The sequence below is a fragment of the Eretmochelys imbricata genome, chromosome 1 (genome assembly GCF_965152235.1).
Source record: "Eretmochelys imbricata isolate rEreImb1 chromosome 1, rEreImb1.hap1, whole genome shotgun sequence".
Classification (NCBI taxonomy): domain Eukaryota; kingdom Metazoa; phylum Chordata; order Testudines; family Cheloniidae; genus Eretmochelys; species Eretmochelys imbricata.
The window spans coordinates 108,308,134-108,326,504 of NC_135572.1; the positions used below are offsets into that span (position 1 = coordinate 108,308,134).

Sequence of the window (18,371 nt, forward strand, 5' to 3'; positions counted from 1 at the left end):
GAGCACAGAACAGTCCTTTCCCCACGTCCTCCTGTACAGTCCCTTAAGAGACCGTTGTCAGATGGCATAAATTACAGAAGACCCCAGATTGCCCTAACCCAGTGGTGGGCAGCCTGCGGGCCACATGTGGCCCGTCAGGGTAATCTGCTGGCGGGCCGCAAGATATTTTGCTGACATTGACAGTCCACGGTTTGCCGTTCCTGGCCAATGGGAGCTGAGAGAAGCAGTGTGGGCCACAGGGATGTGCTGGCTGCTGCTTCCTGCAGCTCCCATTGGCCGGGAAAGGTGAACCACGGCCACTGGGAGCTGCGGGCAGCTGTGCCTGCAGACGGTCAACATCAGCAAAATGTCTTGTGGCCCACCAGCAGATTGCTCTGACGGGCCATGTGCAGCCCGCAGGCTGCAGGTTGCCCAACACTGCCCTAACCTATTCTGCATGTATGTGCCATCAGAATCAGGGAGGTGTAATGGGCTCTTGTATCCGCTCCCCTCCATTCTTGCATGCTGAGCAGATCTTGGCTCTGGAGAGAATCTGTTTGTACAGCACCTAGTACTATGGCGGCCCTGATCTATGATTGAGGTGTCTCAGGGCATGTCTGCACAGCAAAGAAAAATGCATGGCTGGCCCACGCCAGCTGAATTGTTCTCGCAAGCCTCAGGCTGTGGGGCTCTAGGATCTGGAGGGATGGGAGGGTCCCAGAGCTCAGTCTCCAACTGGAGCCAAGAAGTCTGCATAGCAATGAAACAGCCCCACAGTCCTGTGAGCCTGAGTTGGCTGTTTGTTGTGTAGATATATCCTCAGCGCTGCCACAATACAAGTAATAATAATCTGGCAATTGTTCCTTTAATCAAGACCATGGCCACAGCAAATGGTGGGTGAACTTTATCTTTCCCTTCCTGCTTTTGTATGCTCAGTTCTGCACCCTATTGAGTTTTAATGTTCTGTTATGAGGATATGTAGTATGATTCAGATGAGCTATCTGTAAGAGTAAACTGAAATAATACTTTGTAACTGTAACATATAGATATTTCTTCTGTTGTAACAGGTGAAGAGTGTGTAGTTGAATAGAGCTGTTAAAGTCATATTTTGAACAATATTAAAAAAGGAGTCAGTGTTAGAAACCAATTGTCAATTGTCCCTGCCCTAGCAACCGAATTTAATTTGTCCAATTTGGGTTTCAATTACAGCATTGATTTTGTCCAGAACAGTATGAAGAGATGAATTGATGGTCAATATGTACTCCTCAATTAAAGAGAAAAATTTTGTTGTCAGGGTGTTTGTATTATGCTAGGTTACCAAGCAGACATGATTTTGATGAGCAATCATTTGGCTCAGCTGGCTAAACTCCTGGGACTGTGAAGCAATAATTCCTGTACTGGAATATGTTTCTTTTCTTGTTCTTCCATTGACTAATTTTACTATATGTGATTTACAAGAGACAGATTAGGAAGATAAATTACAAGAAATGCCAATAATGATTATATGTAAGTGCTCTTTCCCTCTCCACATATTCAGATTGTATCAGCAACCTCAAGTCGTTTGGGATTTACAAAATGTGTTTATGATGTACCTTTACTGTTTGTATTACCATCTGATCTGAGTTTTTCTCATTGTTCTGATAAAACATTATCACTCATGAATAAACATGCAAGAGAATGTTGGAGCATAACCCAATTAAAAAGATGATTTCACATTGTATGTCAGACTTTTATATGATAAATATTTATTCTTGCTTGTTTCAGCTAAAAGGCAAAATATAGGATTACAGTACTTGGTATCATTTTACTAAAAATATAAAAATCTTAGGCATGAAGTTCTCTTAAGAAGAAATTCAATTTTTCTTCTTCAGGTAGTGTCACTATTGATGCTGCACTTCCAGTGTGTGTATGCCCCATGTCCCTTTGATCAGAGAAAATTTTCTTTAGCAGTGCACATTTGCCCTGCGCATGTACCCTAGACATCCTCATGTCCCACACCAAAGCTCCACTCTCAGAACCTTCTTGACCACCTCAGACTGAGACACAGCTTACTTAGAGTGTCCTTATGGAGTCTGCCTTGGCTTCTTTGCCTTTGGTGACTTCAGTTTGCCTTAGTTTAGTTTAAATTAATTTCATTTTGTCAGTTAGTTAATAAAATAGTTGACTTCTTTTTGGAAGATTGTTCGTTATTTCCTCCCGCATGGGAACCCTTTCTCCCTGAGAGGGATACATCCAGTTCAGTGGGTTTTAAACTCTGCCTCACGTGCTGTGAGGCCATTCCAATCAGTGATGGACACTCCATGCACATTCACTGTTTAGCAGAGTCACGCATCCCACAGAAGTGTAATTTCTGTTTATCACACAAGTCCAGGGAAAGACAGAACTGGGAAATTAAGCTGTGACTGTTAATGATGGAGTGCTCCCTTTGACCTGCTTTGGAATCAGGTCAAGAGAGCGCCTCCCCACTTTACATCAGTCTCTGCCACTTTTATCTCAGTTCAGCATGCCTCCTGAAAGGGAAGGCTTCAGAGGCCTCCTCTAAAGGTCCCCAGAGCGGAGCTCTAACTCCCCTCTTAAGGAATCTACCTTGAAAAGACCTCACTGTCCAAACAGGTCAGTAGCTTTGGAAGATTCCACTTAAAGAATGGTACAGTGGAGGCTAAGGGTTCCTCTGGTATTCAGGGGGCAAATGTTGTTCTCTAAGAGCAAATGTTGTTTTATTCAACACCTTCCTCCAGACCAAAGGGAATAGTTCCAGGCTACTATTGCAGAGGGACAGTTACTAGTGTCCTTAGAAGCTGCAGATACTGCTGCTTGTTCTATCTCCACAGCAGTGGTGATGGATAGGGCCTCTGTCTCCATGGTTTCCTCATAGAAGTCCAGAATAGAGTAGGATCTTCCGTCTGATGGACTGAAGTTGTTCGTGGAGAATACCGATGAATCGCTCCACACACTACAAGACTATGGAGCCACATTGCATTCATTGGGCATCTACACCCCTGGGAACAAAGGAAATTCAGTAGATAGCAAATGGCCCAAAGATGCTGCCCAATGCACTTCTCTGGGTTTAAGAGACCTTTCGAATCTCCAAGAAAGAGGCAGAGGTTCCAGAGAAAGAGATCCAGCTGTACAAGTTCCCCTGAGTGTACTCAATGGTCTTCCAGGGGGTATATCAACTCATCTAGATATTAACCTAGTTTTACAACAGGCTACATAAAAAGCACTAGCAAAGTCAGTACAAACTAAAATTTCATACAGACAATGACTTGTTTATACTGCTCTATATGCTATATCCTGAAATGAAAGTACAACAATTATATTTAAATTGATTTATTTTATAATTATATGGTGAAAATGATAAAGTAAGCAATTTTTCACTAAAAGTGTGGCTGTGACATTTTTGTATTGTTAGGTCTGATTTTTTAAGTTTTTAAGTGAGGTGAAGCTTGAGGGAACACAAGACAAACCAGACTCTTGAAAGGGGTACAGTAGTCTGGAAAGGTTGAGAGCCACTGCTTTAATCCATCTGACACAGCAGGCTTCTTAAAAATGTCAGTTTTGACAAGATGGTCGACAGTTTGAACCCTCCCCTTTCTCTAGACAGTCAGCTGCAATTATTTGCCCAGCTGCCCCTGTTTGGCAACTGTCTATCCGATTTCCAACAAGCTTGGAATGTATCATGTTGGCTGAAGTGGTGCTGCAAGCAATAACAATGGGCTCTACACCATCCACTTTTCCTTCCTTCCTCCCTCCTTTGCATCACCCTTCCCCGTTTCTTCTTCAGGGGCCCTTCTCATGAGCTCTTATTACAGTGTAGTTTACACTAGAAAATTAGGTTGGTTTAACTGTGTCGGTCAAGGGTGTGAAAAATCCACCCCCCTAAAAGACATAGTTAAGCCTACATAAGTCCCTGTGTAGACAGCACTAGGTTGACAGAAGAATTTTTTCATTGATCTAACTACTGCCTGTCAGGAAGGGGTGTACCCTTCACCGATGGGAAACCCCTCCCTCCTGGGGGTGGGGAGGGAGTGCCACCCAGCCCTGCTCTGTCCCCAGTTCCCTCCTGGCCTCAGCTCCCAGCCATGGCCCCAAGCCCAGACTTAGGGCTGCCAGGTGTCTGGTTTTCAACTGGAAAGTCTGGTCGGAAAGGCAACGTGGCAGTGCCTGATCCGCACTGCTGATCAGACATTTAAAGTCTGGTTACCTGCTGTAACTGGCCTCCGCCACCGGGGGTGGGGTGGTGGGAAGATCAACAGCTGCTGCTGCTGCTGCTGGAGCCTGGGGGAGCACTCAGGGGTAGCTCCAGCAAGAAAGGTACCAGTGGCTCCTCCGTCCTGCCCCAGCACAGCTCACTCTCCCCTGTCCTGCCCCATTCACTCCCACCCTCAGAGCATGACTCCCCTTCCCCCATCCTGCCCCACTCATTCCCCCACCCCAGATTCCGGGGGGGTGGGGGCGCAGACCAGGTAAGGGAAGGGTGCTATTGAAAAAGTTTGGAGACCACTGACTAAGACAAACCAATGTCAGTTCCCCAACAGTTGAAACACTCCTTAGACTCGTGGAAGAATGATCACAATGCAGGTGCAGGAGTTCCCTTCCTCCAACTGGTGCCAATGGTAACTGTAGCTAGAGATGTATCTCTGTTGGGATAGAGTGTATATGGCCCATATGGTACAGGGCATATGATTGCCCCAAGAAACCACCCTCCCCATCAACCTGCTGGAGCTCAGGACATCCAGAAATTCTTGCCTTCATTTTCTGCTTCTCATCAGAGACAAGTCTATCAAAATCACGACAACAATGTGGCCTGCATGTTTTACATTGACCAGTGGGAAAGGGTCAGATCCACTCTCCACCCACACCGAAGCAATACAGTTATGGAACTGGTGGATAAGGCATTGCATAAGATTTTTGGCAATTAATCTCCCTGGCAGACAAAACTTCACAGCTGATGCTCTCAGCAAGACTACAAATGGGAGTTGGACTCCCAGTTTCTTGTCAGCATATTGGGGGTTCCCAAAAGTGGACCTCTTCGCCACAGCTACGAAGAGTGCTACCTGTTCTGTTCCATCGGAGGCTTCGGTCACAGCTCATTGAGGGAGGCATTCCTCCTTCCTTGGGTAGAGAAGCATTTCCTCCTACACCTCTTATTCTCCAGGTGGTGAATAAGATTAAAAAGGACAAAGCCAGAGTTTCCTAATAGCCCTGACATGGTCAAGGCAGACATGGTTTCCTTACCTAGTTCACCTAGCTCTCTGTTCAGTGATAAATCTTCCAGTCATTCCTCAACTCCTCTCACAGGGCCCCAATCAACTGTTGCATCCCAATCTGAGAACGCTCCACCTCAAGGTGTGTCTCCTCAATGGTTTGTTGGGTTAGAGTCAGCTTGTTCTGCAGAGTACAGCAAATATTACTAACTAGTAGGAAAGAGTCTACCGGAAATACTTGCCTTCAGAAATGGAGAATATTTAGTCACTGGTGTCAGGTCCAGAAAGTTGTTGATTCATTTAGTTGCTTTAACAGCTTTTCATCCCACAATTTATGGGTTCTCACTGTTTGCTCATCCTACAACTGTACCATTCAAGAAAGGACTGGGAAAGCTTTTTTCCACAGGTTAAAGTCCCCACTTCACTTTGGGACCTCAGTTTAGTTCTTAAAATGTCATGACACCTCTCTTTGAACCAATGGCAACTTGTTCATTATTGAGCTTGTCGATGAAGGCAGCCTTTTTAGTGGATGATATTGAGGTCTTAATTGCAGACCCTCATTTCTGCAAGGACAAGATTTCCTTATGCCCCAGATTCCTTCCTAAAGTATTCTCTGAGTTTCATCTGAATCAGATTATTTATCTACCAGTTTTCTTTCCAGAACCACATTATTTAGTTTTTGAGGCTGATTTTGTCAGGAGGGTGTTAGCTTTCTACCAAGATAGGACTAAATCATTCAGAAAATCTCCTCTAGACTGTTTTGTTTGCAGACAGATCTAAAGGATATGTTATTTCTGCCCAGAGACTGTGGAAATGGATCTCTGGATGTATTATTACTTGTGAAGGTGCTGCGTCAATTCCACCTCCTCTTGGTGTGTCAGCTCATTTTATGAGGTTGCAGTCTACACCTATGTCTGTTAATTCAAAATGTCCCAGTATCTGAGATCGGCAGAGTTGCTACATGGTCCTTGGTACATACCTTTTCTAGGCACTATGCCCTAATCAGTGACTCTAGATGGAATGCAGCAGTTGGCAATTCAGTTCTTTCCTCAGTTATGTACTCAATTCCGAAGCTCCCTTCTCCTTTCGGAGGTACTACTCAGGAGAAGACAAAGAGGTTACTCACCCTATAGAGTAACTGTGGTTCTTTGAGATGTGTCCCTATGGGTGCTCCACTACCCTCCCTCCTTCCCCTCTGTTTTGTATTTTCCTTATGAGACTTGGCGGTGGAGAAGGAAATGAGGCAGTTTGCCTGCACAGCCCTATATAACCTCAGTGTGGGACACAAGGATGTCTAGGACCTACGCACGGGCTGAATGGGCACTGCTAATGAAAATCCCTCTCAAAGGTGTGTGGGACACACATGCACCTGAAGTAGGGCACTCACATCTCGAAGAACCAGTTACTGTACAGGATGAGTACTCTCTTCATCTAAGGGCTTGTGTCCTGTAATGGTATAGTTAAAGCAGCAAACCTCCCTTCCCCAGAGTGGATGGAATTATACCAGTTTAAAAGTGTGTAAATTGGTATGACTTATTCTAGTTCAGGAAATGAAATAAGCTTTACCAGCATAAGGCACCTTTATACTGATATAACTGCATCCACATCAGGGCGTACATCAGTATAACTGTATTGGTAAAAACCCATACCCCCTAACTAATGTAGTTACACTGACTAACTACATAGATGAGCCTAACACTCACACTGACTAGATGATAGATAAATACTCTGAAGTCAGGAAATGGTTCTTAGAGAAATGTTAACTTAGTCATATTGCACATACTGTATGTTTTCTGGCATATATTTTACAGCATAAATATTAATCACAATAATGAACACATTTTTAAATCAGCACAAGAATACAAAATACAACAGCTATAATTTGGCTGAGTCAACATTGCAATGGGAAGCTTTTTTCTTTTTTCTTTAATTTCCTGGTGGAGTATATAAATTTGTAATTTAAACACTCAAACATTATATTACATTGATATGACAGTTTGTATTTTAATTTCTCTGGCATTTAAAAAAGAAAAAAAATGGAAATTAAGGCTTGAAGGCTTTTCTGGTGAAGACTTTTAAACTCTTTAAACTTAAATTTTTTGGGATTGTGGAGTTTACAAATTCTACTTGATTTTTCAAGTTTGGAAGAACCAAAATTTGATCAGGCAATGAGGATGATCTAAATTGTACAGGCGAGAAATACTCTCCAACAGAGGTTTTAAGATATGAGAGTCTGTTTCTGCGTTTAGATCTGTATTTAAAGAAACTTTCTACCCTGACAGCTTTCTACCTAGTTAATAGCTATGCTAACTTAGACACTCACTGTGAAACCACTATTATATCTTTGACTGTCAGCCTCCAAAGCGTCCCTTTTCAGTTTAAAAATGCTAGAAATTGGTAACTCAGGTGATATTTTGCAGACCATTTTAAAAATAAAAATCAACAAATTAATCGAATACACAGATGGCTCATGTAGTTAAAAATTAAGATGACTATTCTTTGTATAGCTCACTAGGATTTTTCCAGTAATGTGTGCCAATAACAGTACCCTACCTAGTTCAAGTAGATTACCCTTGATAACTGACCTTTGTGTCCAGTATACATCTTCACTTTTGCCTCAAGCCACATAACTCCCTTTGTGGTTAATTATCTGGTAGCAGAGCACAGCATTCTGGAGATGATTGCTCATGCTTAACCACACACCTGTATTAACATGAGATCTTCTTTCTACTGTGCTATAACTGGATTTTCAATTGCACTGTTTTTAACATAGGATTTTGCCTTGTGACTAACCTGCAATTAATTTTTATAGATGTATTTTACTAAAAGTCACTGTTTGGTGGAAAGATCATATTTCTAGCTAAGTTGCCTATTTCTTTTAATGTTCACAGTATCTTTCTGAACCTAAATCAAAGAGATTTGTTTGTATGATATATTATCCTGTCTTTCCTTGGTTGGAATTCATGACACGTTCTTGTTGAAATACAAGTTATATACTAGTACTTTTATTATCTAGAGGCTTTTTAAAGTCTCTTAAATACAAATAGTTTGTGTGGCATGCAGGCATAAATCAATATATTTTACACAGCTTTTGTTTAAGAACCTAGCCTGCAGTTTACTTACTACTCATATGTACTGAATTATCAAAGTATGTCGTTAACGTTAAAAATGTACTGTAATGAACCCTCCACAATTTATTGTGGTATTTTCTTTTTAAACTCAAAATATACCTAATTCGTCACGAAAGGAGTGGAGGGAAGTTTTTCACTTTGCTGCCTGAAGGTGTCTGCTATAGTCAGCTTCTATCTGCAACCCCTAAATCAGTTTCTTTTCATCTCTCTGCCTTGAAGAGCTTACACTCTAATTTTAAACATGATGCTACAAGTGCACATGCTGTGTCTGAGGATGGTTGGGTGTGCTACAAATGGTAGGGATGGGATGGGATGAGGAGTAGGAAGGTTACAGCAGAAAGATCCTGGAGCTGTGAACACTTACAAAGGGAATACCGTATTAATATTAATAACTTGCAAATAGCAAATATTAAGATTTTAATGATGATCACCATAATTGAGCACAACTTCTAATCAGAATATATTGGGAACACTTGTAAAATTAGGAAAACATTCATATTATTAAACCAAGGGGTTTTGTTTTGTTTTGTTTGTTTTTTCCTAATAAACACCAGAAAATTAGTTTGAAAATGCCTGCAGTCATGTGGCTCAAACTTTCCATTAAAAGTTTAGCTTTTGTGCTGAAACTAAGTATTAAAAATTCCAACCCAAAAGGTCCAGAAAAGTTTCATTAAAAGGGAAGTTGGCATAAAATGTAATAATATTTTAAAATTAGGTTTTGATATTACTAATCCCACCAGTCCTTTAAAAAATGTGTGAGACCATCAGCACTAGGAGCATTGCTTTCTGAAAAAATAAAAGCTCTTTCAAAATATGGCCTCTGGAAAATACTTAACAAGATTATACTTTGAATTAGAGCTGTCTTGGAGTAAAATATACTGTGTCATTTATGTTGGTGAGCACTGAAATTATTTGTTACTATAAACATGGCACTTTTATTATTTACTAACGTTTTAATATCACATTACTGCTAAAAATGGTTCTGATTCAGGAAAGCTATTAGTACATGCTTAGGTGCACCGCTATTCAAGACTGCACTTAAGCACCTGTTTAAAGCTAAGCAGGTGCTTAAGTGCAGTCCTGAATAATAATTGGGGCCGCTATTAGGGTTGGGAGTCAATATTCATTCCTTTCTTCTTGGGTAGCCAGGACACAGTCTCCAGGTGAAATTCTGACCCTGATACAGTTAATGGCAAAACTCCCATTGACTTCAGTGGGCCAGGATTTTATTCTCCATGTAGTTTTCCTTCCTCCGTGTTACCTTCACCTTCACTGTGGTTAGTCAAAGGAGACATATCCAGGAAACAGGGGAAACTGGGTTCAGTAACTCCTCTGCTGGATCTTACTGTGGTGGCATTTTTCAAACTCACCTGTATTCCAAGGTGTCTGCTGGTGTTTAGTGTCCTGGGTGCATGACGTATCTGAAATCATGTCCAGCCTTGGTTTTTTTAGAAGTGTGGTGTGCTCTGGAGTGTAAATATGGGGGTGGGGGGAACTCCAAGCCCCGGAGATAGGAATAGAGCTTCAGCTCATACAGCGGAGTGTTAGTACGTTGGCAGTCATTTTAGGTATCAGATATTTTCTTTTTTTCACCTTAAATATTATTATATTACTAGTTCTGTAACGGTATATATAGATTTTAAAACAAATTAAATATAGCTTATTTGCTTATCAAAAAACAATAAATTTTTATTTTATTTAATGCAATGACAGTATCTGTGTATTAAATTGTTTTTAAATATATTATTTTTCAAAATACTATTGTGGAGGTTAATCATACATTTAAATTCAGCTTTCAGATTGCTTATTGATTTGCCAACCTAGCACCATCAAATACAACCTCATGCATATTCTATTTGGGTTGCTTAGCTTTTTTCCGAAGCAGACTTGCATAAAAGTGAATTTTAAATCAAAGTGCTTTGCCAAGACCAATGTATCTTTGGCATAGACCAGTGAACAGTCTGCAGTTCTCATCCAATTTATGTGTCTTTTTGGATCAGGAACAACTGTCTCAGACCTGAATTATATTTTCACATTCATACCTCTCAGTCTTAGCAATCTTCTGTTTGTCAGGCATCTTCAAAAGGAGTCTAATTGCTTTATTGATTCTTTCTGTAGCAATCCCCTGGCTTTGCCGATTGCCAAACAAGACAGTTTGCTGGAGAAAGACACCATGTTCAAAGATGCAACAAAAGGCTTATGTAAGCAGCAGTCTCAAGACACCGCATCTGACAATGTCACAGTGACTGACACAACCAAACTTGAACAGGTATATGTCAAGTTTCTTAAATGTCTTGGATCTGGAAATTTAAAACTGATGAACAAGAAAACACAGGAATGTAATCAATTTCATGCTATAAGTTTGGCTACAGTCATTTTCCAATAATAATTCTCAAAATTATTACACCCGAATGTCTTGGGATCAGGCTACCTGAAAGACCCCCTCTCTCGTTGCTTTCCATGGACATAGTTGTGATTAGCAGATGCATTTGGTTTTGAAATTTTAAATAATTGGTCAGGCACTCAAAACCTTGGGGCCTTTGCGTGGTACCAAAGTGCAAATAATAATAGAAAAATAAAGAAACTATGATTTTGTTCTGCTCTCTCTTGCTATAATTATATAGACAGTGCTTTATTAACACATAAACTATGCAGTCCCTTTACTAAAGAGTTCACAGTTTAACATCCCATAACGAGGTTTCACCCAGCTCATAACAATATTGTGAAAATCTGTGTAATCAAGTATTAGTGTTTATATGACTGTAGCTAGTTTTACTTCCTTTATTAATACAATGATGGGTGCCCTTGACATACTTGAGAGACAGAGATAGTTTGTTCAGAATCTCTTGTACATTTTCTGTACATTCCAAACTATTTGTTGCTGATAATGTCTCCATGATATCATCATGGATCACAAGCACCTTTAAAGAAGACTATGTGTTTATGAAGCAGTTCTGACTTCTATAATGTACTCAGCACTAATCCTTCTCAATAACATAATTTTTATTGTTGTGCAAGTTGAGAACTGAAATTTCTGTTGAATGCAGTTGCTTTTAAAGAATCCGGGCAAAATGTTTCCGTAACAGAATGCTTTACGTTAAAAATAAAAGCTTTGAACATAGGACTTTAAATGTTATACATCTAACAAGGATTCAGTGTAATTTATCCATAATGTTTGTATCCTAACCTATATTGGAAGTAATCATATTCTGTTTAATTTTTCATTACGATATGCAGAGTCATTACTCAGGTTTTATCTTCATATATTATTAAATGGACCAGCATGATATTTCACATGGTGCATGTCAAGGATATCATGCATTTATAGGCAATATGGCATGAAGATTAGGTCTTCCTCAGGGGATCTGAGAGAAGATTTTAAAAATATTAGGCTTGGAACATACATATTTAATATCGAAAGATACAACACTATTTTTGGTTTTGAAATCAAAAAGTTACAGTAGCTCAGATTTACACACAAGCACAAAATGTTAATATAGAAAATAACAAAATACCATATCCAATAAAATAAAATTCATAAGTCATGAAATGTAAGAAAATGGGGGTCAGATGAGCAACTGGGAGCCCTTGATTCTTTTTTTTTTTTTTTTTTTTGTTTCTAGCTGAAATATGGTTTTTGATCGCAACTAATTTCCTGAACCCAATATGCCAGATCAAGAAGGCAATATGAATAATCACCATAGTTGCATAGTTGGCAATTTCTGTTCTTATTAGTTGAGGGGGAGATTTTTCCCAGTACACAATTGAGATCTCTGGCATGAAATGGAGTTGTGTGTTACATTCCACAAGCAAAACTGCTTAGTCTTTTTGTTTGATTAAGCCATTTCTTTTGAAAACAGACTTGGCATAGAACTGTTGTTCCACATATTGTTGGCCACATAATGTGGTGCGGACTTCTAATGTACAATATTCAGTGGTTTCTTCTTTATTGCAGTAATGTTAGATAAAACATGCAGGGGAAAGTAGTGATTGGAAAAATATTGTGCATGGAAAATAGAATGCATACTGCCTTATTAATGGTACAAATAAATAAAATGACTTCTGGTGATATAGTGAAAATTACTAAAGTTTTGTTATTAAGCCATCTAAACAGATTGGGAACAATTATATATTCCCAAACACACACGCAGACACACTGTCAAATGAGTAAATAGAAAACTTCATTGTTAATATTAAAAATAAGATAGCATTTAGCTTCTAATATATCTATGGCTGAGAATGTTCAGTGATGGTTCAGATTATCAGTTTTGACCTGCTGTCTCCATAGTTTAGGGTACTGAGAACAGTAGTAAAATATATATTATAAGATCACTTTGTCAGTCAGACACAGGAGGAAAGAAGGAAAAAGTAGAATAAAGGCATCTGTATGCTCAGAAAAAGGAGGTGAACAGAACAAAATTGGAAATCCCCTGGAAGTGTTTAACCCCCAATCAATTCATCTGTGAAGTTAATGCATGTGGAATTTCATATATATGTGTCTCTTTTTTACTGCTTGAGTTTAAATCTAGCTTTTATGGCATTTATTTGCTTCATAGGCCAACATCATCAAATTCTTCTCCTTGACCTTGGCTGGATGGCATATCCTGGGGATGTGCATCCTTTTTTCCCCCTCACACAGTTTTGATTACTTCTGAAAACAGTGCACAGTGAGCTGCATATGTAGCTTATACATGTCCGTGATAGTGTATTATGGCATAAAAGCGTTATCAGCATGAATTTGGGATGGCTACATTACTTATGCGTGGCATCCCAAATGAGAGCAAATACCATAACATCATATTATTCTGTATTGGTGAAAAACCTACCTTGACATCCTTTGGATCAGGAATTGACCCTCTATACCACACATTAACATAAAACTATCTTAAAAATTTTTATTCAGTATTTCTGTTTTTTATTCCTCGACCTGTAAAACCAGACCTCCTAACCCATGCCTCCTTGGGAGAGAAAAGTTATGATAAACACATTTTAGAAACCTTTTAGGACAGCCTAATAGCTTTTCTACCCATAAAAAAGCCAACTCAAAAAATTAATCACAATTAAAAAAATTAATTTTGATTAATCACACTTTTAATCACACTGTTAAACAATAGAATACCAATTGAAATTTATTAAATATTTTGAATGTTTTTCTACATTTTCAAATATATTGATTTCAGTTACAATACAGAATACAAAGTGTACAGTGCTCAATTTATATTATTTTTATTACAAATAGTTGCACTGTAAAAATGATAAACAAAAGAAATAGTATTTTTCAGTTCACCTCATACAAGTACTGTAGTGCTATCTCTATCGTGAAAGTGCAATTTACAAATATAGATTTTTTTTGTTACATAACTACACTCCAAAACAAAACAATGTAAAACTTTAGAACCTACAAGTTCACTCAGCCCTGGTCTACACTAGGACTTTAGGTCGAATTTAGCATCATTAAATCGATGTAAAGCTGCACCCGTCCACACGATGAAGCCCCTTTTTTCGACTTAAAGGGCTCTTAAAATCGATTTCCTTACTCCACCCCTGACAAGTGGATTAGCGCTTAAATCGGCTTTGCCGGGTCGAATTTGGGGTACTGTGGACACAATTCGACGGTATTGGCCTCCGGGCGCTATCCCAGAGTGCTCCATTGTGACCGCTCTGGACAGCACTTTCAACTCAGATGCACTGGCCAGGTAGACAGGAAAAGAACCGCGAACTTTTGAATCTCATTCCCTGTTTGGCCAGCGTGGCAAGCTGCAGGTGACCATGATGGAGTCCCAGAATCGCAAAAGAGCTCCAGCATGGACCAAATGGGAGGTACGGGATCTGATCGCTGTATGGGGAGAGGAATCCATGCTATCAGAACTCCGTTCCAGTTTTCGAAGTGCCAAAACCTTTGTCAAAATCTCCCAGGGCATGAAGGACAGAGGCCATAACAGGGACCCGAAGCAGTGCCACGTGAAACTGAAGGAGCTGAGGCAAGCCTACCAGAAAACCAGAGAGGCGAACGGCCGCTCCGGGTCAGAGCCCCAAACATGCCGCTCCTATGATGAGCTGCATGCCATTTTAGGGGGTTCAGCCACTAGTACCCCAGCCGTGTTGTTTGATTCCTTCAATGGAGATGGAGACAATACAGAAGCAGGTTTTGGGGACGAAGAAGATGATGATGATGATGAGGTTGTAGATAGCTCACAGCAAACAAGCGGAGAAACCGGTTTTCCCGACAACCAGGAACTGTTTCTCACCCTGGACCTAGAGCCAGTACCCCCCGAACCCACCCAAGGCTGCCTCCTGGACCCGGCAGGCGGAGAAGGGACCTCCGGTGAGTGTACCTTTTAAAATACTATACATGGTTTAAAAGCAAGCATGTGAAAGGATTACTTTACCCTGGCATTCGTGGCTCTCCTGGATGTACTCCCAAAGCCTTTGCAAAAGGTTTCTGGAGAGGGCAGCCTTATTGCGTCCTTCATGGTAGGACACTTTACCACTCTAGGCCAGTAACACGTACTCGGGAATCATTGTAGAACAAAGCATTGCAGTGTATGTTTGCTGGCATTCAAACAACATCCATTCTTTATCTCTCTGTGTTATCCTCAGGAGAGTGAGATATAATTCATGGTCACCTGGTTGAAATAGAGTGCTTTTCTTCAGGGGACACTCAGAGGAGCTCATTCCTGCTGGGCTGTTTCCTGTGGCTAAACAGAAATGTTCCCCGCTGTTAGCCACAGGGAGGGGGGAGGGTTGAGGGGGTAGCCACGCGGTGGGGGGAGGCAAAATGCGACCTTGTAACGAAAGCACATGTGCTATGTATGTAATGTTAACAGCAAGGTTTACTCTGAAAGAGTGTAGCCACTGTTTTATAAAATGTGTCTTTTTAAATACCGCTGTCCCTTTTTTTTTCTCCACCAGCTGCATGTGTTTCAATGATCACAGGATCTTCTCCTTCCCAGAGGCTAGTGAAGATTAGAAAGAAAAAAAAACGCACTCGTGATGAAATGTTCTCCGAGCTCATGCTGTCCTCCCACGCTGACAGAGCACAGACGAATGCGTGGAGGCAAATAATGTCAGAGTGCAGGAAAGCACAAAATGACCGGGAGGAGAGGTGGCGGGCTGAAGAGAGTAAGTGGCGGGCTGAAGACAGGGCTGAAGCTCAAATGTGGCGGCAGCGTGATGAGATGAGGCAGGATTCAATGCTGAGACTGCTGGAGGACCAAACCAGTATGCTCCAGTGTATGGCTGAGCTGCAGCAAAGGCAGCTGGAGCACAGACTGCCACTACAGCCCCTGTGTAACCAACCGCCCTTCTCCCCAAGTTCCAGAGCCTCCATACCCAGACGCCCAAGAACGTGGTGGGGGGGCCACCGGCCAACCAGCCACTCCGCCACAGAAGATTGCCCAAAAAAAAGAAGGCTGGCATTCAATAAATTTTAAAGTTGTAAACTTTTAAAGTTCTGTGTGACATTTTCTTTCCCTCCTCCACCACCCCTCCTGTGCTACCTTGGTAGTCATCCCCCTATTTGTGTGATGAATGAATAAAGAATGCATGAATGTGAAGCAACAATGACTTTATTGCCTCTGCAAGCGGTGATCGAAGGGAGGAGGGGAAGGTGGTTAGCCTACAGGGAAGTAGAGTGAACCAAGGGGCGGTGGGTTTCATCAAGGAGAAACAAACAGAACTTTCGCACCGTAGCCTGTCCAGTCATGAAACTGGTTTTCATAGCTTCTCTGATGTGCACCGCACCCTCCTGTGCTTTTCTAACCGCCCTGGTGTCTGGCTGCGTGTAACCAGCAGCCAGGCGATTTGCCTCAACCTCCCACCCTGCCATAAACGTCTCCCCCTTACTCTCACAGATATTGTGGAGCACACAGCAAGCAGTAATAACAGTGGGAATATTGGTTTCGCTGAGGTCTAAGCGAGTCAGTAAACTGCGCCAGCGCGCCTTTAAACGTCCAAATGCACATTCTACCACCATTCTGCACTTACTCAGCCTGTAGTTGAACAGCTCCTGACTACTGTCCAGGCTGCCTGTGTACGACTTCATGAGCCATGGCATTAAGGGGTAGGCTGGGTCCCCAAGGATACATATAGGCATTTCAACATCCCCAACAGTTATTTTCTGGTCTGGGAATAAAGTCCCTTCCTGCAGCTTTTGAAACAGACCAGAATTCCTGAAGACGTGAGCGTCATGTACCTTTCCCGGCCATCCCACGTTAATGTTGGTGAAACGTCCCTTGTGATCCACCAGAGCTTGCAGCACTATTGAAAAGTACCCCTTGCGGTTTATGTACTCAGCGGCTTGGTGCTCCGGTGCCAAGATAGGGATATGGGTTCCGTCTATGGCCCCACCACAGTTAGGGAATCCCATTGCAGCAAAGCCATCCACTATGACCTGCACATTTCCCAGGGTCACTACCCTTGATATCAGCAGATCTTTGATTGTGTGGGCTACTTGCATCACAGCAGCCCCAACAGTAGATTTGCCCACTCCAAATTGATTCCCAACTGACCGGTAGCTGTCTGGTGTTGCAAGCTTCCACAGGGTTATCGCCACTCGCTTCTCAACTGTGAGGGCTGCTCTCATCTTGGTATTCATGCGCCTCAGGGCAGGGGAAAGCAAGTCACAAAGTTCCATGAAAGTGCCCTTACGCATGCGAAAGTTTCGCAGCCACTGGGAATCGTCCCAGACCTGCAACACTATGCGGTCCCACCAGTCTGTGCTTGTTTCCCGAGCCCAGAATCGGCGTTCCACAGCATGAACCTGCCCCATTATCACCATGATGCATGCATTGGCAGGGCCCATGCTTTCAGAGAAATCTGTGTCCATGTCCTGATCACTCACGTGACCGCGCTGACATGGCCTCCTTGCCCGGTATCGCTCTGCCAGGTTCTGGTGCTGCATATACTGCTGGATAATGCATGTGGTGTTTAATGTGCTTCTAATTGCCAAAGTGAGCTGAGCGGCCTCCATGCTTGCCTTGGTATGGCGTCCGCACAGAGAAAAGGCGTGGAACGATTGTCTGCCGTTGCTCTGACGGAGGGAGGGGCGACTGATGACACGGCTTACAGGGTTGGCTTCAGGGAGCTAAAATCAACAAAGGGGGTGACTTTACATCAAAGAGATTTCAGGCAGGACTTCACGGAGGGTTCCAATAAGAAATGGTGCACCTAAGTTATTGTTCTTATTGGAACAAGGAGGTTAGCATGGCCTCTGATTGATACATGGCTAGATTTACCTCGCTGCACCTTCTCTGTGAGTGACTGCAGTGTGACCTAGAGGAATGAGTCCCCTAGACGGGGGAGGAGGCAAATGAGTACAAAACAAATCTGGTCTATTTCTTGTTTTGATCCACTCCATCTATCTTTTACATGTTTGGCTGGCAGCAGACGGTGCAGAAGGACTGCATGCCATCCACATCTCATGGCTGCCCAGCAGAAGATGGTGCAGTAGGACTGCTAGCCATCCTCATCTCCTGCCTGCACTGCAGAAGATGATGCAATAGGACTGCTAGCAATCCGTATTGCCTGCCTGCTCACCATAAGACAGTTCAATAGCACTGACTGCAGGACTAAAGAGAATGACCTGGTCAAGTCACTCCAAATTTAGTCCCTGCGCCCATGTCTGCCCAGGCGCTTCTGGCCGACGTGGCCAGGAGCACCTCGGACATGACGAGGACGGCTACCAGTCGTACTGTACTGTCTGCTGCCACAAGGCAATGGGTTGCTGCTACTGTGTAGCAATGCCGTACCGCGTCTGCCAGCACCCAGGAGACATACGGTGACGGTTACCTGAGCGGTCTCCATGCTTGCCGTGGTATGGCGTCTGCACGGGTAACTCAGGAAAAAAAGCGCAAAACGATTGTCTGCCCTTGCTTTCACGGAGGGAGGGAGGGAAGGGGGGCCTGACGATATGTACCCAGAACCACCCGCGACAATGTTTTAGCCCCATCAGGCATTGGGATCTCAACCCAGAATTCCAATGGGCAGCGGAGACTGCAGGAACTGTGGGATAGCTATCCACAGTGCAACGCTCCGGAAGTCGACTCTAGCCTCG

The 18,371-nt window shown here is 42.3% G+C and overlaps 1 protein-coding gene across 1 annotated transcript in view; it reads left to right on the forward strand.

Moving 5' to 3' along the window:
- MYO16 (myosin XVI) overlaps positions 1 to 18,371 on the forward strand; it is a 474,546-nt gene that overhangs the window by 174,130 nt on the left and 282,045 nt on the right. Inside the window, exon 9 of the mRNA XM_077807065.1 lies at positions 10,436 to 10,586. Within this exon, the coding sequence (XP_077663191.1) occupies positions 10,436 to 10,586 (151 nt within the window). The remainder of the gene's footprint in view (positions 1 to 10,435; positions 10,587 to 18,371) is intronic.